Genomic DNA, 24,874 nt, shown 5'->3' with positions numbered 1-24,874 from the left:
TGTCGCCTCGTCAATTGGTTTCCGGATCCCCCTCATCCCCCCCCCCCCAAAAAAAATGTGTCCGGCGTCGTGTTTGAGGTGGCAAAGCCCCTGATGCCAACCACAAGTGGTCTAAGTGTTATCGAGAGGTTGGTTAGTTTAAAAGGTCTCTGACGTCACTATCATGTAGCCAGTGTGGTGTTAACCAACCAACCAAATAAAAAACAAGTGTTATGAAGAGGTTAGTTAACTAAGATATTAACATCCTACTACATTCAAACTTTGGTATATAAACACCTATATAAAATACCTATAATAGACTACATATATTCCATGTAATTCTCATTTATTGTTCATGTATTCTCTCTAATTAGGATACTTCCTTGTATGTTAAATAGATATTGAAATCAATGAAAATATTTACTTTAAAAATTATATTCATTTCAGCAGCAATAGTAAATTACCACTATTTACTGGGCTTTACATTTTATCTAAACAAAATTACCCAAAATTACCACCTAACTAATATAAGTTAATGTGCACCCATGAACAAATATATCAGATCTTCAGTGGTTAAACGATCGGTTGATGTTCCATTTCGATTTTTACCAAAAGCCGAATCAACCATTTTCCTCTTTTCATCCTGCATTAAGTAAAATTTCAGGGACATGGTAAAATAGTGAAACTACAGTTTTTAACTCCAGAAGTACAAACCTGGAGTTTAAAAATTTTGTCTTCAACTGTGTCTTTAACAGCGAGCCGGGACACTGTAACAGGACGAGTTTGACTGATTCGGTTAATGGCTTGATCTTCAGTAGTTGGATTCCACCACAGATCCAAAAGAATTACATGAGATGCAGCCAGCTTGTTTAAATCAAGATTATTAGCCTTCAGTGACATCAGCATTACCCTTACCTGCAACATAGTTCGTTTCTTGATAAAAATGAAAACAAAATTCCAAATAAATGCTTAACATGTCAAACGGGTTTAAAGCCGCACAAAGTGAATCTTTAATCGATAAAACCTCCTAAATCATTTTAATTAGAAACTCAGATTATTATAAAATAACAAAATATTTGTAATAATATTCGGCACTAATTTGTTAAAAAAGGGCTGATTGCATAAAAAAGTTAACTTATATTATCACAATTAACTAATCATATTTTCTGAAACTTTAATGAGAATTTTAGCTATAATAAATTGGTTAACCGAAAAAAGTAAGTACTCGCTAGACAAAAATGTCAATTTTATCCGTATGAAGCACATGCCGTTTAAGTTTTAAACGTGTGAAATTTAATGACGAGTACAACTTTTAGTTAAACAAAAAAATGTGTTTTTGACCCAACCATTTATCCAACCCGCCCGTTAGCCAACTTTTAGCAATCAGTAAAAGAACTTTGACTTTGGTAAGTATAAAGAGTAGAAAGTAAACCTCGGGATCATTGTTGAACTGGTTAACAGCATGGTCCCTTGACGATAACGACATTGAGCCATCAAGTCTCCTGTATTCAATATGATTCTGATCAAGTGCCATTTCAAGAAGATCCAACATTTTCGTCCAATGTGAAAACACAATCGCTTTTACTGGTAGCTCTTTGACGCCCGAACCTTTTGATCTGCAATTTTTTTGAATAATCTCAACTGCAACTTTAATCTTGGAAGATGTATAATCTTGCTGCAGACCATTATCATCAGAGATAGAATTTCTTAATGTGGTTTTGTTAAATACCACATCGGGCCCAATCGGGCTTTTGCATTTTGGTGATGGACATGTGTTATCATCGCTTGTTAGGAAGTCAGATACACACTGATAACAGAATACATGTCCACACAGGGTAACAACTGCATCTTCCGGTATATCCTATAAATCATAATCAGTTTTTAGTGTTCTCATAAACTGACTTATTCTCTCAATTATAGAAGAATTAAAAATAATAATAATAATTTGAAGAGGTAGGTCCCAGCAAAGCCATGTTGGACCCGCAAGACTCACCTTGAGGAGGGACGTCTGCGCAAAGACCAACTGGATCCGCAGGACCCACCATGCTCAGAGATGAAGACCTTACACGCAGTAAGCCAGCTGTTCCCGCAGGAAAGCCTCCCTTGGTAAAGTACCCTGCCTGTTCCCGCAGCTGCAGATACAAGCCAAGAAGGAAGGCTACCCGCACTAACAGTAAGGCTACACGCATAAGGCACTAACTCTTATACTTCAGTAATGTCACCTGAAGAAGGAATGAGCAGGGCGGGAATATTCCCGCCCAAAAGAGCCAGTCCGTACGCTTCTAGAAGATCTTTTGTACTATACCTACCAAGGTATGGACAAATAGACAAGATCTGACAAAAGCGACCCATGAACCAATCACAGGGTGACAGCTCACTGACAATAGTACCAGGAGGAGCACGCTCCAGTACAAAATGTCACTATCAGCCGCTGCCTACCCACCAACTCCCATCGTGGCACGAACATAGCCCGTAGTTGGTGGAAAAGGAATATTATATACAGCTGGCCGTACCTGCTTGGAAACCTACCTTCGGCTATAAATACTCCAACACCTTGGAACGGTATTATGATCTCATATCATCTTATCTTCTCTAGCTATTTCTCTCAATATACACTTATATTCAGAGCAATCTAGTCTGATTCTCACGCCGGAGGGTGGTCACAAGGAGGAACCCCCCCCCTTCTCAGTGACGAGCTTACGGTGTCTGTTTTGCAGGTCGAGAAGAATAACCATCTTTGCCGGACCTAACCCTCGTGAGAAACATCTACTTAACCCCCAGATTATCCTTAATCTGCCGGGGTCATCTAGTGTTTCTTCATTGGCGCCATCCGTGCATTAAGCTAGAACTAATTCTCTCTCAGTTTTTTCAAACTTCTGGAAAGATGGTTAGGGTTACTCCGATGCCAAGGCCACCGAGTGACCAAGAAACTCCGGTAACCACAACTCCAGCTACTGGGGGGAACACCGGTGAATACACGATTTTTACGAACACTACCCCGGTTACACAAGCCGGGGCAAGTGCAGTAAACAATCCTCCCATGGGATTCATTAATACCCAGGTGGAGAAACAACAGACGAGACTTCCCCAACAAACACTTGAACAAGTTAAAGCTTGGGCGGAAGCACGTCAGAAAGAATTCCAGGCTGAATTGGACGAACGTTTACGTTCACTCAAGCAGGCCAATGACAAATTCGGAAGCACTAGACAACAGCTCAACATGAGCAACGATTGCGAGTATGTGGATGATGAAGATTGGGAAGAATCTGACAGTGACGCAAACCCTCGTCATAAGGCGAAAGGGAAGCGTAAAGAAGACTTCCACTCGAAGAGAAATTTTGAGGAAACCTTCAAACCAAAGAACACGGGGGGAAACCCACGTGACTTCTCCAAAAATTTCAGACCAACAGCTGCGAATGCGGGAACGTCCAAATTTGCAAGGGACATTGCGGAAGCAATCGCCCCAAAGAGTGCCAAACAGATGTCCAACATAGGCACTTATGATGGCATATCTGACCCGGACGATCACTTGAACAGATTAATAGCGGGGGCAACCGTCAGTAATTGGACGGAACCCACATGGTGTTACATGTTCCAGATGACGCTAGTCGGGGCAGCCAGGGCGTGGTTTGATCGTCTACCGGTCCACCACATCTATGATTGGGCAGACTTCCAGCACAAATTCAGCCAGCACTTCAGTCAACAAAGAAAATATACTGAAGAGCAATGGACGATCCTCAACTGCATCCGGGAAGAAGACGAATCTTTGCTAGACTTCATCACTCGCTTCAACTCAAAGAAGCTAAGTCTGGGCAATATCAGCGAAGATCTTGTTCGCGCCGCTTTCATCCAGGGCGCTGAGTACCCAGAGCTCATCCGTACCTTGACAGGTAAAGACGGCATGCCATCCACGTGGGATGCCATCATGACGGCAGCTAAACGCTTTGCCGAAACGGAGAAGCAACTGGGTAGAGATCAGAACACAAACCTCTACACCCAGAGGACAAGAGAAAATAACGTCCATACCGCCCGACAAAACAAAAAGAGGAAGCTTGGTATTTGGCATTCAAGGGTAAACTTTGACACCTCATCCAACTCTCGCCCTCTCTTAGGCGGAAGGGACAACATGCAGTCGTCGAACCAGAATCCCAGATGGACGCCACTTACCAAAAGCGTCACCGAAATATTTGCCACCGAGAGGCTCCCATGCCCAAAGGCTCCAATAATCCGACAGCGTCAAAACGCTGATCAGAGCAAATCCTGTGACTTCCACGGGACAAAAGGACACACCACGGAGGAATGCATATCCTTGAAGGATGTCATCGAAACATTCGTCAGAGATGGGAAACTCACACACCTCGTGGCGTAATAGGTGCTGAGCAGGCTAACGCGTGTAGAACCCCAGTTGAGTAAACAACTACAGCACGCGGGTGAAACTCTGCAACTTCAATGTCGGAGACTACATACTGCGTAACAACGAGATTCCGAACCAGGAGCGCCCAGGAAAGCTGGCCCCGGTTTGGGAAGGGCCATACATTAAATTCTGGGAAAGGGCGCATACCGGCTCGAAAGGCTCGATGAACATGGAATGGAGCTCAATTACGCAGATGTTACATGTAGATCAATTCCAAATTTGTAAAGAAAAGGCCTAGAGCCACTTCTAATGGAAATGATTCTCCTTATCACATTGATGTTGATAGCCTTACCTTTATACTTATGAACTGACCACACTGATATGCCGGTATTCACCGCATCAATAAGTGAGGGAGGAAGTAAGTCGTTGCGTGTGGAAAGCGGCAAAACCCGCATAAACACAAAAACGGTAGAAAATTTCTAAGGAAAAGATGAGGAAAACCTTCACGCAGGTCAGATATAGATAAAGTTTGGTCATCCTACTAAGTGAAAGTGACGGTCCTACCCGCACAATCATGATAGAGGAAACTGAACATTAACCTATTATCAATCACGCGTCGAAAGGTTAACTTATTCAAAACACTTAGAAAATTTCTAAGAAAAAGATGAGGAAAACCTTCACGCAGGTCAGATATAGATAAAGTTTGGTCATCCTAAGTGAAAGTGACGGTCCTACCCGCACAATCATGATAGAGGAAACAGAACATTAACCTATTATCTGACACGCGTCGAAAAGTTAACTTATTCAAAACACTTAGAAAATTGCTAAATTAAACTAAAATATGCATGAGCAAATCATATAATGTTTATAAGGCAAGGCAATTGCTAAATTAAACTAAAATATGCATGAGCAAATCATATAACGTTTATAAAGCAAGCCATTAAGTGAAAGTGACGGTCCTATCCGCACAATCATTTATATTCACGATAAAAGCTGTTCAAACATTACAAAATGGCCAGGTATCTACCCGCCTATAAAATGTACAAATCTATCCTAACGGCTGGGAGGAATCTCAAGATTCAAGCTTCGGGACCACTTCCTCCAAACCCACTTAAACCCGCACCATCAGTCGGCTGCGGTGGTTCGAGGAAAGCTTTGAGAACAGCTAGCCCGTCATCAGCAGCAGCAACTTCATTCACCTTCTCCACAACCGGATGCGGGAAGGCAGCATACTGGTTCACATCTTGGTCATAGGCAGCTTCAGTATCAACATCGTGTAAAGAAAAATTGGAAGGCGGGATGCCTTTCTCTGCAAATCCTAGACCAAGCAAGAAACCAGCCTTCTCCCCATCCTCATGAGAAGCGTTGAGGGCTGCGCTCATGGCATCATCATAGGATGTGTTCGCGAATATCCGATGCACAATCTACAATAAAAAATATATATAAAAAACTTTTCTAAGTATAAAGAAAAGCGCAAAGCAAATAAATTATGGAGCTATGCGTACCTGCGGCAACGCTTCTCGTAGAAGCCAATCCTTATTAGATAGAGCTTCTTGAAGGGTAGCTTGAGCTTGATCGCGGGCGCGTTCGGCTTCATTCTTGTTGAGGTTGGCAAGCAACACGTCCTTGGCAGCAGCCTCTTCAACGCCTTTAAGCTTGCGCTCAGTGCGATCAAGCACAGCCCTCTGATCCAAAAGCTCCTGTAGCTTCTTGGCATCTTCTAAAGCCAAAGCCTCATGAGCCTGCTGAAGCTTCTCCAGTTTGGCTTTAAGCTCTTCATTCTCAACGCGCAGAGGCTCAGCAACGGCTTCGGCTTTGGTGGCCCTTTCGGTGGCATTACGCGCAGTTTCCTTAGCCAACCTAAGCTGTTCGTTAACAGCTTGGGTAGCCTTGGAACGGGCTTCATGCCTGGCTTGGATCTCGGCCTCAAGGTCCTTGAAGGCCTTCTCTTTCTCCGTAGCGATGGCGGCAAGCCTCTTGTTTTCCTCCCGCAGCGATCGCGCCTGAGCCACCTCCAGGCTACGCACAGTCTTTAACTTGTCGTTTTCACGACAAAGTAACTCGACACGCGGCTGCATCCGGGCGAGAAGGATTCGAAGCTCATTGGACAACCTACCCTCCTGGTAGCTAGCCATTGCCTCCCCCAATGCACCGCTTGGAGCGGCATGGCGCGCCCAGTCGACGCAGTCCGCAGCCGTCCTTAGAGTTGTTCCCCGGCGGATATTCCACCTTGGAGCATACACCTCATTGGAATCCGAAACTGCAAAAACAAAAAAACAGTTAGGAAAAAATGATAAGAATGGATAATAGGCCAAAATAACCCCACGCACCTGTAGGGTCGATAACAGGCCGATAGCCGCTAAACCCATCACTTGAACCTAAAGGATATCCATCCAAGAGGTCAAGGAGATGGGAAGGAGGCAAAGGTTGGACTCCCTCATCAACAGAGGTAAGTCTAGAGGTTCCAACTCTAAACATACCTGGAGAACTGGCCCCAACAGAGGTAGTCGCTGACGCCGAATGCGACAATGCAGAAGCCATTGAGGTAGACACCATCGGAGATGAACTCATTTGAGATGAACTCATAACCGTGGTAGCAGCCGCAGATGAGCTCACGGAAAATGTCACTGCCGGTCCGGTGAAGGATGTAGTAAAGATGGCACTGACGGCCGGCGGAGATGACGTCATAACTGGAACAGTTGCTTCAACAGCATGAGCAACTGAACCAGCACCAAAAACAGGCGCAGCCGCCTGGGTCATCGCCTAAGATAGGTTGACCAAACCTATCGTCGTGGGTCCCGAACCGCTTCCTCCCGCACTGCTCTCGAAAGCGGATAAGTCCACTCCTGCATGAAGAAAAACAAGATATTAAAAACAAAGGCGGAAGGAAATGTGGAAAAGGTGAACAAAAAATATACTTACTGGCTTTCTTGATCCTGAAAGACCTGACAGGCGGAGATAGACCCGATGAAACTGGCCTCTTCGCGCCAGTCACCTTCGCAGCGCTTGGTGGCTCGGAAGTGACAGCCGTTGTCTCAACCTCTGAGACAATGGTCTCGTCACCACCACCAAGGTTCCCCGCCGCCTCCTCACTTTCAGTCTCGGAATCAGACTGATTCCCAGGTCGACGACGGAAGCAACCTTCGCCTTGCCCTTCACGCCAGCAGCCTTCTTCTTCCTCACAAAGAAAGACCCATCTGCGGATCCCTCATCAGAAGATGACAAAATCAGAGGAATTCCAGCAGAAGTTTGAGCATGGAGAGGACGAGGATTAAAGAACTCCTTACCTGGCCGAGTGGCGCTTAAAATTTCGTGGCCCGGCGGGTAGACCTCTGCGAATCTATCCGCCGTCTGCCCCAAAATGGGCAACTCGTTCTCATCGAGATCACGAGTACCCAACCGTGCGGGACCACCAGTCTCCCGCGGATGCAAGAGTGACTGTAAGTCGTTCCCCTCTGAAATAAAAAACATAATGTTAGAAGAAAATCCTAAACCAACACAAAAGACGGAGCATACCGTAAGGAATATAGTTCAAACCGTATTCAAGGACGATGGGTATTTGCGGCGTCCCAGACCCGGCATCCTTCCACACGCAGCTCATCCCAAGCATCACCATCCCAGACTCCGCGAAGCGATAAACCAGAGTCTGGATCTGGGAGATCTTGGCGAACCATTCCGTCTCCTGGTAATTGGAGGCGTGAAGGTTAGGGAGTGCCCTCCCATTCTTGAACGTCATCGCGATAGGGATGACGCGAGAGGAGATGTAGAAAAACTCCCGCTTCCAAGAACGAAGACTACGCTCGGTAGCGCAGATCTTCAACCCCTTGATCCGAGTAACAAGGGTATACCAACCCTGGATGCACCTCCAGGTGTAGAAGGTCATCAGACGGTCGACGCGGGGCTCGATGCCCAAAATACGGCACACCCATTCGAAATGGCGAACTTTGGCAATTGCCATTGGGTGCACCTCCGTCAAGTGAACACCATGTTTCTCCAGAACACGGTACACGAACTTCATTAATGGGAACCTTAGATTCCCATATAAGAAGAACGAGGCGTAAACCCCTATCTTGCCATTAGGGGCATCGTACACCGTCTGATGGGCCTCCGGAAACTCAGGCTCATAAGGCTCGAGCATGAACTTCTTGACGATGTAATGGTATACATCGACAGAAAGAGTACACTGACACTCGCCAGCAGTACTCTTATCGTCCTTATCGGACGTAGACATCGGGTTCTCAAGGTAAACGTCGGACTCCTCGACGTTAACCTCTGGATCTTGAGTAGAAGAAGACATTTTTCAGTGTTAAGAAAGCGGTTTCAGTAGAATGCTCGCCGGAAAAGATGAGTATTCGCCGGAAATCGCTTAAAAGGAAAAGGATAGTGAAGTGAAGATGATGGATGAAATACACCCTCTCCCCCCTTATATACTCATCGCAATGAATGCGATGAATTTAATGCGGATGAGAGAGAAAGCGCAGGCGCAATGACACGGCGACACGTGTGGATACAGCAAGCTGGCAACAGGTGTCGGAATGGCGCGTGTCATGAAACTCGCGCCCACGCGCCTGAAAAAGCGTCCTGATTGACCACATGCTGTCACGTCGTCATAACTTCCTGCACGTCCTGAAACCGTCAGAAGACGCCAACGTCCCTTCAACCGTTTGGACTGTCCTCATCCTTTCACCAACTCTCCGAATTCCAAAAAGATTCAAAAAGATTCAAAAATAAGAGGGAATATACCCCCTTACCTTGGAAAACAAGAAACCATAAGACAAGTGCGGGTACAGTGTCAAGGCGAAACCCTTCACATACTTAGCACTTGCAGGAAATTGAAGCCAAGAATACCTTGGAAAGCAAGGAACCATAAGCCAAGTGCAGGTACAGTGTCAAGGCGAAACCCTTCACATACTTAGCACCTGCAGGGAATTGAAACCAAGAAGGATCTTATGGGCCATGCTTGCGGAAAGAGAAATAGCACCCCCGCATGGCGGGAACGTTGAGAACTAGATTGTTTGAAGCTTCAAGGTGGAATTGGTTGTTTAACATAATTGATCACTATGTCTAAAACTACCAAAACCTCGTGGAGAATCTACACAAGTGAAACTCAACGCTCCCGACTTGCGAGGAGGTTACACACCTACCCGCATCATACCCAAAGATCAGGCAGAAAAGTCGGGAATTTCTGCAAGTGACATTAGGAAAACTGCGGGAACAATCCCCACGGAAAACCTTAAAAAACGAAAAACCCTTCTCAAAACCCCTTGCTTAAAGTCCAAAAGTTCCCCTCACTTATTAACAATTCATGAGAAGAACAATGGACTGGGGGACTTGAAGAGGTAGGTCCCAGCAAAGCCATGTTGGTCCCCGCAAGACTCACCTTGAAGAGGGACGTCTGCGCAAAGACCAACTGGATCCGCAGGACCCACCATGCTCAGAGATGAAGACCTTACACGCAGTAAGCCAGCTGTTCCCGCAGGAAAGCCTCCCTTGGTAAAGTACCCTGCCTGTTCCCGCAGCTGCAGATACAAGCCAAGAAGGAAGGCTACCCGCACTAACAGTAAGGCTACACGCATAAGGCATTAACTCTTATACTTCAGTAATGTCACCTGAAGAAGGAATGAGCAGGGCGGGAATATTCCTGCCCAAAAGAGCCAGTCCGTACGCTTCTAGAAGATCTTTTGTACTATACCTACCAAGGTATGGACAAATAGACAAGATCTGACAAAAGCGACCCATGAACCAATCACAGGATGACAGCTCACTGACAATAGTACCAGAAGGAGCACGCTCCAGTACAAAATGTCACTATCAGCCGCTGCCTACCCACCAACTCCCATCGTGGCACGAACATAGCCCGTAGTTGGTGGAAAAGGAATATTATATACAGCTGGCCGTACCTGCTTGGAAACCTACCTTCGGCTATAAATACTCCAACACCTTTGAACGGTATTATGATCTCATATCATCTTATCTTCTCTAGCTATTTCTCTCAATATACACTTATATTCAGAGCAATCTAGTCTGATTCTCACGCCGGAGGGTGGTCACAAGGAGGAACCCCCCCCCCCCCTTCTCAGTGACGAGCTTACGGTGTCTGTTTTGCAGGTCGAGAAGAATAACCATCTTTGCCCGACCTAACCCTCGTGGGAAACATCTACTTAACCCCCAGATTACCTTTAATCTGCCGGGGTTATCTAGTGTTTCTTCATAATTATAATAATAATAATAGTGAAGGCCAATGAAACTCGCATTACACAAGCAACATATGTTGAGAGTTTCCAAAATATTTTAACAAATAAGATTGCATATATTTAGGAAGGTTCTTTGCCATTCTTGAAGATCCACTAATAGATTCTTTGGTAAATCCCTTAACCAGCAATGGATGGCCACAAGCTTGTCGAAGCCGCAAAAGCATCAAAAGGATGTTTTCGTAGTTTTCACTCACAGTACTTGCATCCGCATATGTCTTTAAAAGAGTATTATTAGCTTAATATTTATTCTTCTTGATTTGGTTTTAAATAGGTACAATTCAGTATTCACTTTTAGGAATATGAACACATATGTTAGCAAAAGCACCTTGAATTGTGAGCGTGATTCAACGTCAAGCTTCTGATAGAAAGATCGCTCTTCAGGTGAGAAGTCAACATGGGTCAACTTTATTGATTTCGGAAGCAAGTTAGCAATAGGCTCATCATCAATCCAATCTGTCCAGAAAAACTAAACTCTGATTAAACTAGCCTATTCGACTTTTACATCACACGGGCTGTATAAACTATAAACCAAACTTTTACATCATACAACCTGTATGCCTTCTGCCACAATACACCACTGTCACATCATGATCACACAGTTTCAGTAAAGTTATATGACCCATGGGAACAAATTTTCCCATATCATACGGGTCACATAGGGTCATGCGGCCCATATTATTCGGAGAAAAATGCAATACGAACTGCCTTGTTAGTGGTGTATGGATAGTATGTCAGTGGTGTTTTCTTTAGCACTGACCATTTAGAATTAAACAGTCATAGAGGGTTCTACTCTTAAGCATCTTATCCTGTGACGGTTTAAAACAAATTCTTTTTATCTAAAACATATCCATGAACTTTATTGGCAGAAGTGAAAAGATACAAGTACACTATTTCATGATTCTTTTTAATCTTCATAAATATAGAAGTGCAGAAAGTACAACCTTTCCATTTAACTAAAAGCAAAGTAGACTAATCGGTATTAGTCGCTGATTAATAAGTAATCGGTGAGAGACCAATGTCATTTTAGCTTGTCGGACCCAATAATTGGTAGGCTGTCAAAGCTTGTTAAATCGAGCCAAAACGTTCAAATTTTAGTCAAATTTCAGGTTGGTGCAACTGCCGTATGATACTATACAGTACACACCATGCGTAATTAATTATAAGGCACAGTTTATTACAAACATGCATAATAATACAAATAAACATGCATGATAAGTTATTTACCTGATTCATCATTTTCATTGTCACCACTTTGATTATTGTCTCTTTCCTCGTTTTCAAAAGACGGTTCTCCTTGCTTTTCATTTAAATTGTCGACATTCAATTCTTCATTTTCATTTCTTTCTATATTTTCTGTACAAAACAATTTCATTTTTTTAATTAGATTACAACAATGCTTAATACAAAAGAATTGTCATGCTTAATTTAAAAATCGTACCATTTGTGTTAGAGGACCATTATCATACAAATCTGCCTGCATTGTCCAAAGAGAATCTGTTGTTATGTAGTTGATTGCAGGCGTTTGAATTGGATCACCAAGTGCTCCATGCCTTTTCTGGTACTCGTGTGTGTAAAGTACCACAAGGAACGTTATAGGTCCGCCGTATTGAGCATTTTCACCACCCCATCCCTCCTTTGTGCTTTTTAAATTATCAATTACATAGCTACACCAATCTATTTTTGATATATGAGAATAGTCTTTAATGGCATTAAATGAATCTCCAATTCACTGTTGTGGATTTTGTCATATGTCCCATGATTGTATTGAACACAACAAGAAAATATAGTTTGAACTTCGCCCCGGTGTCCCGGCTTTCCTTGATTTTATCCACAACATTTCCAATACTAATCCTTGCTGTTGTGAACTGATCTTTAAATAGATCTGTCGTTGGATTTGTACCTTGAAGCACCTTTATGTTACCCATCGGTATTCCCAGGATCTCGTGAACTAGTGAAGGTGTTATCTTGATAACATGATCTCCCACGTTTAATTCATTAAGATGGTGATTGTAGTTCACAAGCAACCAATATCCTAAGGCTGTTGGAATGCTCTTTATATTCATTTGCAAAATTGAACCGAATCCCATCTCCCTAACACAAGCTTGTTGTTCTTCGGTCAATGACTGGATTGTTTCCCATAAATTAACAGGCGAACATCTCATCCGTAGTTTAATATCCAGGAACTCTTCAAAAGGTTGCTCGTTTTTTAATTCTTTAGTCACTGATGCTTTCCCTTTCTTCTTTAAGTTTTTGAAGTCGATATCAGAGTCAGAAACAACATGTTTACGTTTAACAACGTTTTCTTTTCGTGCTTTCCTTACTACCTTTTCGGCAAAAGTTTTCATCCTCTTGTGTGTTGTTTGCTTATCTGCATGAATATAATATGCATGAGATAAACTTGGTGATCGATTGATAGTGATATTGTACTGTAATTGATTGTATGTTTAAATAAGAGAACACGGATGAGATTTTTTTCCCGAATACCTGTATCCGTCCGTCTATTTGGTACAGGTATGGGTACCTAGATTTATTGATTTTAGGTACGGGTACTTTTGGGTACAGGTGTGGGTATTACGGGTACTCAGTATCCGTTAGAAATATGTAGGGGTTTTTATTGAGATTTCCAAAACTAATAACTCTAACCGTGTTTTATTTGGGATATTCTCAAGGTTTCAAGTGGGCTTTTCAAAACCATTGATAATCAAAATATTAAGTGCTAACAGTTTTAATCAAACCATAGTTCTTTTCTCTTCTTCTTCTTCTTCCATTCAATAACTCGTAACAGCCACCATGCATGGATTTTATATTATGGTTGATTTTTTTCATTTTTAGTTAATTAGTTTTAGTATTATGGTTATGGTATTACGGTTTTGGTTTTGGTATTATAGATAATTGATTGTCGGTACCGTACTGGTATCGATACCAAGTTTAGTGGAGATTTTTAAAAAAAAGTAAAAAGTGATACCAAAGCAGGCGTCGTACCTATATTACCCGTACCATAAAATTCGATACGAGTATGGGTACCCAGATTTACTGATTTTAGGTACGTGTACTTTCGGATACAGATAGGGGTACAAGTACGGGTACGGTACCGATCTCATCCCTAGAAGAGAATACAAGGAGACTATAAAAGAGTAAGTATTTACATTCTAAACCCTCTAAGATAGACTAAGGGCATGTTTGGGATTGAGTTTGAAAACAACTTATTGACTTTTTGTTTTTTTCAAAAAGCCAATAAGTTTAAAAAATGTCTGCCAATCACAAAAGTCCTTATTGAGCTTTTTGATAAGGTTAAAAAGCAGTTTTTCTAAAAGGCGCAATCAATAAGTTGTTTTCAAACTCTATCCCAAACATGCTCTAATACTTGTTTTGTTTTGTTTTCTTTTACACACATAGATGCAACTAATTTTGATTTTGATTTTGATTTTAACAATGAATTTTCCATGATCAACCACAATAAATTTTTAAGATTTTGTAGTGACTTTGAATAGGGCTTAGATACTCAAGAGACGAGTGCGGATTTTAGTGGAACGATTACAAATAAGAAGTAACTTGAGACTATAATAATACCCTTAATTGAAGAAAGCCCAAATTTTATGCCACCGCATTAGTTTTAAAATGAAATCGAGAGGTAGGATCCTTCGTACGCTTTGTACGACAAGGAGGCATTGTACAATAACCGCCCCCCTATATATAATTTTTACATATAAAAATTCCAATCCAATTAATCCTTGTTAGCCCGACTAGCACCTAGCGAATTCTACTAATGTACAAGTCAGTCGATAATAACTTGGATGAGCAGTGCACCTCCTAAGCCCCAAATTGTGTACCAAATTATGAAGAATGACCTAATTATTATAAAGTAACAAAAACATAATTCTTTCGGAAATGTAACGGCAAATTAGGTCATCAAAGCAACAAATACATACGCATTGTGAGATTGCATGAAGAGTAAACAATTAATTAACAACCAGAAATGAGTTTCATTTTGCAATCTATACATACATATCCCTTACATTCACAGTTACCAGTTAATTGTGGATCGCATTAAGCAGTGGTGAGTTTAAGGTGATGTTTGGGAGAGGTAAAGTTATTACACTATATCTTATTAATTTAATTAAAAGTTATAAGGAGGTAAAATAAGAAATCTCAAACACCCCCTACGACTTTTAAGTGAATTCAGTTACGTTAAAACCTAGAAAAATAAATTCGTAAAGTTAACATATAATCAATAAAATATTTGACCTTTGTTTGTTTGGTAAACCCCGTCGATGGTAAAACCCCAAGTGTTGTCGGTCCCAGACATTAAAGCGGTAACTTGACACGAATTTGATCGGTTTTAGTTATGTTTGTTACGGTACCGGAGATAAAAAATATAGATAAATATATAACAATTGAGATGGATCAATTGGTGGCGTTGGTGGTGGCGGCAAAGGCGACGGTTGTCTCACAAAAATATGGTGAAACAAAAATAATGTAATCATTGATTTTATTTTATTGATCAACCCCCCCCCCCCCCCACCCCACCCCCATCTCATTCTCATTCTTTCAGGATGATCTATTTCATTCCATCTATAATTAATGCGTATCAAACGTTACGTAAAGTTTTTTTTTTTTTGTTTTTTTTTTGGTTTTTATAGGAAAAGTAATATCACACTAGTTTTGCCTCTTAAATGGCCAATAAGAGGTAACCAAACAGCCCCCTAGTGACAGTCGGAAAAGTGTTTCACACCCAGACACGGGACGAGGACAATGAGCGTAATGTGGCTATTGGCACTTGCGAGTTGAAAATATGTTAGTAAAAGTAAGAAATGCATAATAAAAACGTTGTCATTAACCGTCACCCAAATCTCACAAGACATCATGTTTGAGAGCATGTAGAAATAACACCATCTCATAATCTTTAAGCGCAACAAGTTGTTGGGTTTTATACAAGCCATGTAACACAACACCGTCACATCAATTAGTTTCCGTAAAATTATGACCCAAATTTCATCATATCATACGGGTTATACAACCCGTATGGTTTGGCAAAAAAAGTCATACATACCGTATGACCTGTCACTTGTTAACGGTGTATAGATAGTGTGTTAGTGATGTTTTCTTTAGCATTGACTATGCTAATTGTAAGTCATTTTTCAGTCTCATAATCTAGATATCAAGAAACCCAATGCAGGATTACTTAAAACTTCAACTTGTGTTTGCAAAAATATACCTAATTGCTTAAAAATCAACATATCCATCACAGGTTTTCCACTTGATTCTCACCATTATTAAGCTGAAATGTCATGTACTCAACAAAACCACAAGACTTTATTGTGTGACTTTTCAAGCAAATTACAAACAAAAAAGAACGAAAAAACGATTAGTCAACTCTATAAGTAGTTTAAATGACAGGATTCTCTTGTTCTTCTTGCATGAGTAAACTGTCACAATAATTAATCCTTCAAATGATGCTCAAACAATGATGCCATTTCAATCTGCAATACATATAAAGATTTCAGTGAACAAAATAAGCACAAAATTACAAGTTGACTTATGTAAATGAAGTAGAACAAACACACAGTAACATCTTGATAAAATAAAGTCAACTTACAGCGGTCAAAGCTGCCTCAGAGCCCTTGTTCCCAGCTTTACCACCAGCACGATTCAAGGCCTAATACATCCATACATATATTTAGACAATTAAAAACAAAACAAAACACAAAGACGATTATAAATATACCTGATCCATGTCTTCACATGTCAAGACTCCAAATATGCAAGGAACACCTAAAACGTTGTTATTGAATAGTATGAAATCAGTTCAACCAAAAACTTTTAAATAAAAATGTAATCAAACCTGAATTAATTCCAGCTGACAGAACTCCAGATGCAGCTGTATTAGCAACAGCATCATAGTGAGTAGTATCACCTCTTACCTAAAATAACATAAATAGTTAGTTATATACATTCAGACATTGATGTCAATTTAGTTTAGTAGTGTTACTATGGCAATATCATGTATAACTTGTGAATAACAATAATATTACCACAGCTCCAATACATAAGATTGCATTGTATTTCCCGGATTTTCCAAGCTTTTGAGCAACCAACCCGATCTCAAAACTTCCAGGAACCCACACGACCTAATAAGTTTTAACACAATATTGTTAGTCACAATATACTCTTAAATGGTTCAACCAAATTGCATTTTGGTTATAGCCCACAAAAAGTAAAGAATTCAAGAAAGAAAAACAAGACGTATTGCATACATCAATGTCTTCTTCCCTCACTGAATATTTCTTGAATGTGTCCAAAGCACCCTCCAACAATGGCCTTGTGACAATTTCATTGAACCTTGCAACAACCTATGTCATGATAAGTAGCAACATATAAGTATAAATGTTATAAAATACCGAACTTTTTGGTTAACTAAAATTAAACTTGAATTGTTAAAAGCACAAGTGCGGAAGTGCGGAAGATTCAGTGAGGGAAAATTCTATAGGGTGGCAGTTAGACCTGCAATGCTATATGGAACAGATTGTTGGGCCATCAAAAAAGCACAAGTGCGGAAGATGGAGGTAGCAGAAATGAGAATGCTACGTTGGATGTGTGGGCACACAAGGCTAGACCGAATAAGAAACGTTGTGTTTCGCGAGAGATTAGGGGTGGCGAACATAGCAGACAAGATAAGAGAGTGGAGATTGAGATGGTTTGGACATGTAAAGAGAAGACAGACGACGAATCCTGTTAGATCCGTAGAAAACATTACTATAGAGGGGAGGAGGGGTAGAGGACGACCGAAATTGACTTGGGATGAGAGGATTAGGCATGATTTGATAGACCTAAACCTCTCCGAGGACATGGTTGAGGATAGGAATTCGTGGAGAAGTAGAATTAAAGTTAAGGATTTTTAGAGAGAATTGAATACCTTAGGGCTTAGACTTAACTTATTTAGTCCACATACCATAATGGTATTTCCCTTGCATATATTATTATTATTATTATTATTATTATTATTATTATTATTATTAGCTTTTATATAGCTGTTAAACTGTGATCTTATTATTAATATTATATAATAATATTAATATTAATATTAATATTATTATAATTAGTAGTAGTTTTTATATAACTGTTAAAATTTGATTTCCTTTATTTTGCTTTATTTTCCTTTTTGCTTCATACGCATGTTCTTAGAGCCGAGGGTCTCTCTGGAAGCCACCTCTTTATTCCTTTGGATAGAGGTACGGTGTGCCTACATCCCACCCTCCCCAGACCCTACTTATAGCTTTGCTGTCGGTGGGATTTTACTGGGCATGATTGATTGATTGATTGATTGAAACTTGAATTGTTAAAATACAAAACAAGCTAGAGTTCTGTGTTATAAATGAAAGCTAGAATCAACAATGTGAATTACACTCTTCAAGCCAAAAGACCGCATTGATAGCCGAAAGAGTGGCGGAAGGTTATATACTAATCTTGACGTTATTTTGACGAAAGACTAAAGATTAGCCGAAATTGCACTAATTTTGACGTTATTTTACTAATCTCGTGAAAATAACGTTAAAAGTGGCGGAAGGTTCATTAGGCATCATGTGGTGGCATTGATAGCCGAAAGACAAGGGTACATGCACCAATCGGCGGTGTCTCGATGGTTGAGTGTTATGTGCCTTATGTCCAAGGCTTGATGCAAAACTACTATCGAGCTGGCGGTCTCACCGGAAGCAGCCTCTCTATACCTAAAGGGTAGAGGTAAGGCTATCTACATCTTACCCTCCTCAGACCCTACCATAGTTTTGCTATTTGGTGGGATATACTGAGTACAATGATGATGATGATGATGATGATGATGATGATGATGATGAAGCTAAAAGACCGCATCAATTCAAACTAATGTGAGCAAAAGGAACAAAATTTTGTTTTCATGTATTAGTAAATCCGTGTTGTAACAATCGCAATTAGGTGCTGATTAATCGGAAATAAAAGGACTACCGACTAGCACCTAGGGAGTTTTAAATCATATATAAAATTTTGTATGTATATATTTTGAAAAATTACATATAAAATGCCAATCCGATTAATCGCTAGTCATTACCCCACCGCCCGACTAGTGTCTAGAGAGTTCTATAACACTGAGTAACATTGATTTCTAGTAGAGGTATAAACGAGCCTAGCCTGAGCTTGACTAGGCTCGAGCTCGGTTCATTTCGAGCTCTTATTCTAAAGCTCGAGCTTGGCTAGTGAGTTGTTTTTTCAAGCTTGGGATTGGCTCGTTTATTATGATTAATTAGCTTATATATGTTTTTAACTATTATTATATATTATGAGAAAAAAACGTTAAACGAGCCTAAGCTCAGTTGGTGGTGCAGTGTAAAATTAATACATAGAAGTCCAAAAGAGGTAAAAATTAAAAATACACAAGGCTCGGGCTCAATAACTAAATGAGCTTTATTTGAGGGTTGGGCTCGTGTCAATTCAATCTCGGCAAGTTTGCACCCCTAATTTCTATAGCATTTGCTAGACACATAACTATATTAAACACTCAAACCACACCTATATATTTTTTTCATATTCTAAACACGAAATGCAGCTGAATTCCCAAACACACATAAAAGCAGATAATTAGAAACTAACAATGGCGAAACGAAAACCCTCGGCTTTCGTCAAGAACCCGGTAAATTTCCGAACAGCTTCGGTTTGAACTGACAGTTTCTTCTTCTCCACAGGCGCTACAATTAACGGATTCGCTAAACCTAACAGCAACACAGAGAGTAATAAGTGGAAATTAAACAAATTGAATAAATTGAATGCGGAATTAGAAACCCTAGATGTTATGTTATGTTACCTTTTGGGGAAAATTGAATGAGTGGTGACGTGGATGAGATTTGACGGTGATAAAGAAGAGATAGTGAAGATGAACGATTGTGCAGTCCAGTTGATGATAATAATGATGAATTGGTGTCGTGAAGACGATAAAGAAGAACGGTTGATGAAGCAGCCGCCATTGTTGTGGAGTTTGGGTGGAGAGTCTAGTGTTCAGTTTGTCAGGGTCAACTACCCGTTTGATTTTGACCCGTGATCCTTTTGTCCCGTTTGTGAACCGTTTGACGAAAAGTTACGACCGTGAAAAAAAAAACTTGTGTTCGTCTAAGTAAACGAATAATGTTTCATTCGTTCGTTTATGATCATCTATTTATGTTCATTTTTGATTTAAACTTTGGATAATCGTCTACTTAATGTTTTATACTTGTTCGTTTGTGTTCATTTATGTTTGTTCATATTCATTTATGTTTGTTTATCTTTGTTCAGTTATATTCATTAAGTTCATAAATTGGTCGTTTAGATTTTAAATGAACGAACATAAACAAACACGAACACGGATATTGTATGTGTGACTTACTCTTTCCATGTTGTCATACACCCATCATACGAGTGACTTAGGTTTCATACGACTCATATGGTGGGTGTTTGAATATGTCAAAGGATGCGTGGATAACAAAAGCTTGAGAGCTGCTTTACGTGTCACATTTTTCTTTAATTTAGAATGTATGATACACTTATTATTTTGTGCATTAACAAAAGTTATGAGGATATGTTCATGATTTTTTAGACATACTTCACGTTTATAGTAAAAACTGAAGATGATTAGTTTTTCACGAATGAAGTTATTTTTAATTAAGTTTGATTCTTCGTTATGCTATACAACATCACTTGACACTCCAGGTTGGGCTGCTCAAATACAAACCCATGAAACTACCCACATGATGTAGTCACCTAATCTCATGCCGTCTGTGGCGATGTTTTAGCTCCATCATTTGAAACCCCACGTTTTCCAAGAAAATTAACCCCCCCCCCCTTTTTTCGTTATTTTCCTCTCATCCAATACGGGTTCGTGAACCCATAAATGATCTCAAAATGATCCCGTCTAGCATGATAGAGGCAGTTGCGGCAATGTTCCCGCCCAACCCTTTCAACCATAAACCCTATCTGGCAAATGCTTGTCCCCCCTTTAGCCCGTCAATTTTACCTGCACCTGATTAATCCAACCCGACCTGACCCAATTCCACATCTACCAGATTAACTTGGCCAGAACAAACACATTACCCGAAAACCGATTAAACCTATTGTTATTAGGGTCAGACCTTTCAAAATCAAATTAAAACATATAGTCCATTTATATGGAGGACTATTTGAGCACCCATTTATTGGGTTTGGTACTAAAGGCAATCATGTTGCCCTTATCCTGAAGGCATATATACTTCATCACACTTTCTGAAAAGTCAATCCTAGCCCAAATGTTCCTCACTATCAAGTAGTATCAACATACTCACTAGTCACCACAACCAAAAAAAAAAAAAAAAAAAACACTTAGGGACTGGTTACCCTTTGGTCTAATCTGTTCAAAAATACATTGAAAGTCGAAAATATGTTCGAGTTTTAACTTATTGGAAAGTGAGTTAAAATCCATGAATGGCAAAACAACCAATGTACTATCACAAATGTAACAACAGAACTAAAACATGAAGTCACAAGCATGTGCTAAACTTAAAAAGAAAAAAGAAAAAAAAACATTGTACCACAATATGCATCTATAGTTGGAATTATTGACAATTTGACATTTCAACCGGAAGTCAAGTTCAGATTTTAAAATTAAACATATATTAATACTCAACACAAGGTTATTGTTCCAAAACGTGTTGTTCCGGACACGCAAACCAGCCCACGTCAGACCGTCCCAGGCCCATCACGTGAGGTAAATCAGCCTCACTCAGCGGCAAGGCGATTGGCGCTTAGGATCTTCGAACCCACGACCTCTAGGTTATTGTTCCAAGTCAACACAAGGTTATGTATTCCTTCTAATGAGCTCCAAAAATGGGATATTGTTTATATACAGTTCTACACTTCATGATACATTGACCCGATAAACTAAGCCTGTGTTCAGTCATCCAGAGAACACATAACCGGAATCCAAGATTCCATTCAACCCAATTAAATACCAACTTTGAGTCAAAACTCCATTAAACTGACCGACAGGCTCGACCACTCGACATACCTCAAGTTCCCCTGCCGAGCTCCCCAAACCTTAAGTAGAAGCCACCCTTCAGAAATGAGGAGCACACATTGTCGAACAAGCTCATTCAAGTGTCCGCCAACTGGAGCAGACAGTTACGAAAACAACTGGAAGAGCCAACCTAGATGCAACACCTATACGCGAGGAATAAAGAGATCATAGAACTGTAGCAGTGTAGCTTCAGAGCTAGCAATCCGACTATCCGAGCGACCAAACATCATCTTACAAATACAACTACGTCCCACCAGTTTCTAACACATAACCCGGAACACTACCATCTTCAATAAGACTCTTGACTTCCAAACAAGTCAACTCATCATCCAACAGTTTAACCAAAGCTTCCTTTAACACTACACAATACTTATCAACAGAATCCGGAACCCGTTCATCTTTAATCATCTTTCTCAAAACATAAACCGCCTTCGGTGCATTCGATACAAAAACAAACGCATCTATTAACATCACGTAAACATAACCATCCGCCTTCATACTCTTCGCTTCCATTTCTTCGAAATAAACTAACCCCAAATCCGGTTTCCCACATTTACAAAGCCCATTAATAAAACCCATATAAGCTATCTTATTCGGGTCACAAACTTTGACCATTTCATTCCAAGTCAACACAGCTTCATCCAACTTTCCAACGTTACAAAATCCATCAATCAAAGTAGAATAAGTAATAACATTCGGGTTTCGTTTCTTCTCACTCATCATTGAAAAGAAACAAACCGCTTGATCAACCTCACCGGATTTACAATACGCATCGATTAACAAATTATACGTCACAACAGACGGTACAAACGATTTTTGTAACATTTCATCATAAATGTCACGTGCTTCTGACACTCGTTTATCTTTGCAAAGACCGTTTATGATAGTATTATATGCAACTACATCGGGACAATACCCGTTAGCCGATATATCCTTAACATTTTTAACGCATAATCGATTTCTCCAATCTTTAACCAACCGTCAATAACTGTAGAATAAGCAATCATATCTGGAAAATATCCGATTTCCTTCATTATTGTCAAAAAGCTACACGCGTCGGCCGCTTTTCGGTTTATTGATAAGTTTTTCACAAGCAAAGTGTAATGTTTGATCCACGGTTGATGCCCGTGAGTATGCATTTCACGAAGCACGTCTATAGCACCACTTACATCACAAATCTTGCAATAATATCCAAATATAGAATTGTAAGTGAATTGCAAAGGTGAAAAACCGTTCGTTTTCATATCTTTAAGAAGCTCGTGACAATTTTCCACTTTGTTTGCATTGCTTAAAGCGTTAATCAGATTATTGTAAATAAGCAAGCTTTTTTTACAACCGATTTGATCCATATCGTTGAAGAGGTCTAACGCAATGTCTAACTCACCTTTTTCGCATAAACTGCTAATGACAATTTCAAAAGACGAGGCGTCTAAAGAAACAAGATTTTGAATCTTGAAAGTGTCGTCATCAACATCATCTTTGATGACTGCTCGAAGGAGGTGATGCGCTTTATCGGTTGACCCGCCTTTGACCAGACTAGTCAAAGCAGTGTTGAACAATGCAGTCATGGATTTGTTATTCACGCGGTCTTTTGCCTCTTTAAGTAACAAGATCAGATCTTTCTCATCGGATAAAGACGATATTAAACTCTTAAATATACTAACATCAGGTTGTATACCAATTTCATTCATCTGTGAGTACAATTCTAAACCTTTTTTAAACTCTTTTTGTTTGCAAAACCCTTCGATTATTACCGAATACAGCGAAATCCCAGGAGCAAAACCTAAAGCTTGCATCTTTTGTAACAAGTTAAACGCATAATCGACTTTCCCACCCTTCACAAAACCATGAATCAAAACATAAAAAGTCTTCTCATTCAAACTAATCTTAAACTCACCCATCTTATCAATCAACCGAATCGCTTCCTCCACCTCACCCGCTTTCGTCAACGACACAATCAATATCGTGAAAACATACGAGTCAACCCACCCGCACCCCTCCAGCTGTCCAAACACATCCAACGCCTTTTCAAACAACTTCGCCCGACAATAACACTGCAAAACCGAAGTCAACGTAAACTTATCCGGGTTCCACCCATCATCCCTCATCTCACTCATCCGCACCGCCATCAACTCAACTGACCCCGACTTCGAAACCGCCTCCAACAACGCGTTATAACTATAATCATTCACCACACACCCCATTCTCTTAACATGATCGAAAAGCTCATTCGCCTCATTAATCATCCCTAACCCACCCAAACACCTAATAAAGAACCCTAACCCACCCGGGGTAACATAACAATTTGAATTAATGAAATCAAGATACAAACTTTTCATTGGGGCATTTTGTCGAACACCTGATAGGATGGAAGCCATGGCATTGTAAGTATAGCAATTGTGGCGATACCCGGGTTGGGTTGATGCCCAATTGAAGAACTTGAAGGCTGGTTTCCAGTTCTTGAAGCCTTTGAGGGCTGTTTCGACTAAGTTTGTGGTGAGTTTGATGTCAAATTGAGTTAGTTTTGATGGGTTTTGGTGGGTGAAGATGGAGATGAGGTTGGTGACTGTTTGGAGGGTGTGTGATGAGTCAGATGAGTAGTGTGAGTTGTTTGTGAAGTGGGTTTGGAGTGAAAGTGAAGATTGATGAGAATTTGATGGGTTTGAGTTAAGGGTTTGAAGATCATACGACCAAGAGTCATGCTTGGGTTTAGGAATTTGAATTCAGTGTTGGTGTTTGTAGTTTTTTTTTTTTTTTAATGTTTTGGCTTGTTAAGAATAAACGGGTATGATACAGCTGACTCATTTAACCTCGTTCTCGAGCCTGGATTAAAGATGGCTCAACTTGGTCGTTAAACAACCCTAAGTCCCTAATTATTCGACTTGCTTCCTCACAAAAGGAGTGTTAACACATGTTATTAAGTTATTAGTTTTATCAATTTAGATGATGAACTCATTGTTGTTTCATGTAATTTGTTTAAGAGTTAATTGCAATTATGGTCCATGTGGTGGAACCCAAAACGCAGGTTTCAACCCCGTGGTGACATTTTCGCAGATATGGGCCCTGTGGTGGTTATTTTTTGCAATCGAGACCTCGTCGTGTACCCAAAATTTGTTTTTATGCGAAAAGTACCCTTGCAATATGGAGCCTCGGTCTGTTAACATATATTCCCTCTAACAGTTTTAACCAACCAAATGTTGACTTTTATGGTTGACTATCTTTGACCCGTTGACTTTTATT

General features: G+C 40.3%; 2 protein-coding genes and 1 pseudogene across 2 annotated transcripts; all 3 read right to left on the bottom strand.

Annotated features, from left to right (window-relative positions):
- Nucleotides 1-433: 433 nt before the first annotated feature.
- Nucleotides 434-12,932, bottom strand: LOC143551351 (helicase-like transcription factor CHR28). Its single transcript, XM_077041808.1, has 9 exons — nucleotides 12,488-12,932; nucleotides 12,026-12,261; nucleotides 11,812-11,983; nucleotides 10,913-11,040; nucleotides 10,591-10,802; nucleotides 4,417-4,423; nucleotides 1,412-1,840; nucleotides 694-894; nucleotides 434-622 (listed from the first exon to the last, which is right to left on the bottom strand). Exons 1-9 carry the CDS (start codon nucleotides 12,930-12,932, stop codon nucleotides 512-514), a joined length of 1,941 nt encoding a protein of 646 aa, XP_076897923.1. The 3' UTR covers nucleotides 434-511.
- Nucleotides 12,933-15,807: 2,875 nt separating this feature from the next.
- On the bottom strand, nucleotides 15,808-19,577 carry LOC143551341 (6,7-dimethyl-8-ribityllumazine synthase, chloroplastic-like). Its single transcript, XM_077041799.1, has 8 exons — nucleotides 19,418-19,577; nucleotides 19,207-19,325; nucleotides 16,842-16,937; nucleotides 16,620-16,715; nucleotides 16,430-16,508; nucleotides 16,313-16,359; nucleotides 16,184-16,243; nucleotides 15,808-16,067 (listed from the first exon to the last, which is right to left on the bottom strand). The coding sequence occupies exons 1-8, from the start codon at nucleotides 19,575-19,577 to the stop codon at nucleotides 16,026-16,028; spliced, it is 699 nt and encodes a 232-aa protein (XP_076897914.1). The 3' UTR covers nucleotides 15,808-16,025.
- A 2,294-nt stretch (nucleotides 19,578-21,871) lies between these two features.
- Nucleotides 21,872-24,335, bottom strand: LOC143551340 (putative pentatricopeptide repeat-containing protein At5g08310, mitochondrial; annotated as a pseudogene).
- Nucleotides 24,336-24,874: the final 539 nt, after the last annotated feature.

The sequence above is a fragment of the Bidens hawaiensis genome, unplaced genomic scaffold, assembly GCF_021521415.1.
Source record: "Bidens hawaiensis isolate Kalapana, Puna unplaced genomic scaffold, B.hawaiensis_p1.1 tig00016367_1, whole genome shotgun sequence".
Taxonomy (NCBI): domain Eukaryota; kingdom Viridiplantae; phylum Streptophyta; class Magnoliopsida; order Asterales; family Asteraceae; genus Bidens; species Bidens hawaiensis.
This window is presented reverse-complemented; position numbering and strand designations above follow the sequence as displayed.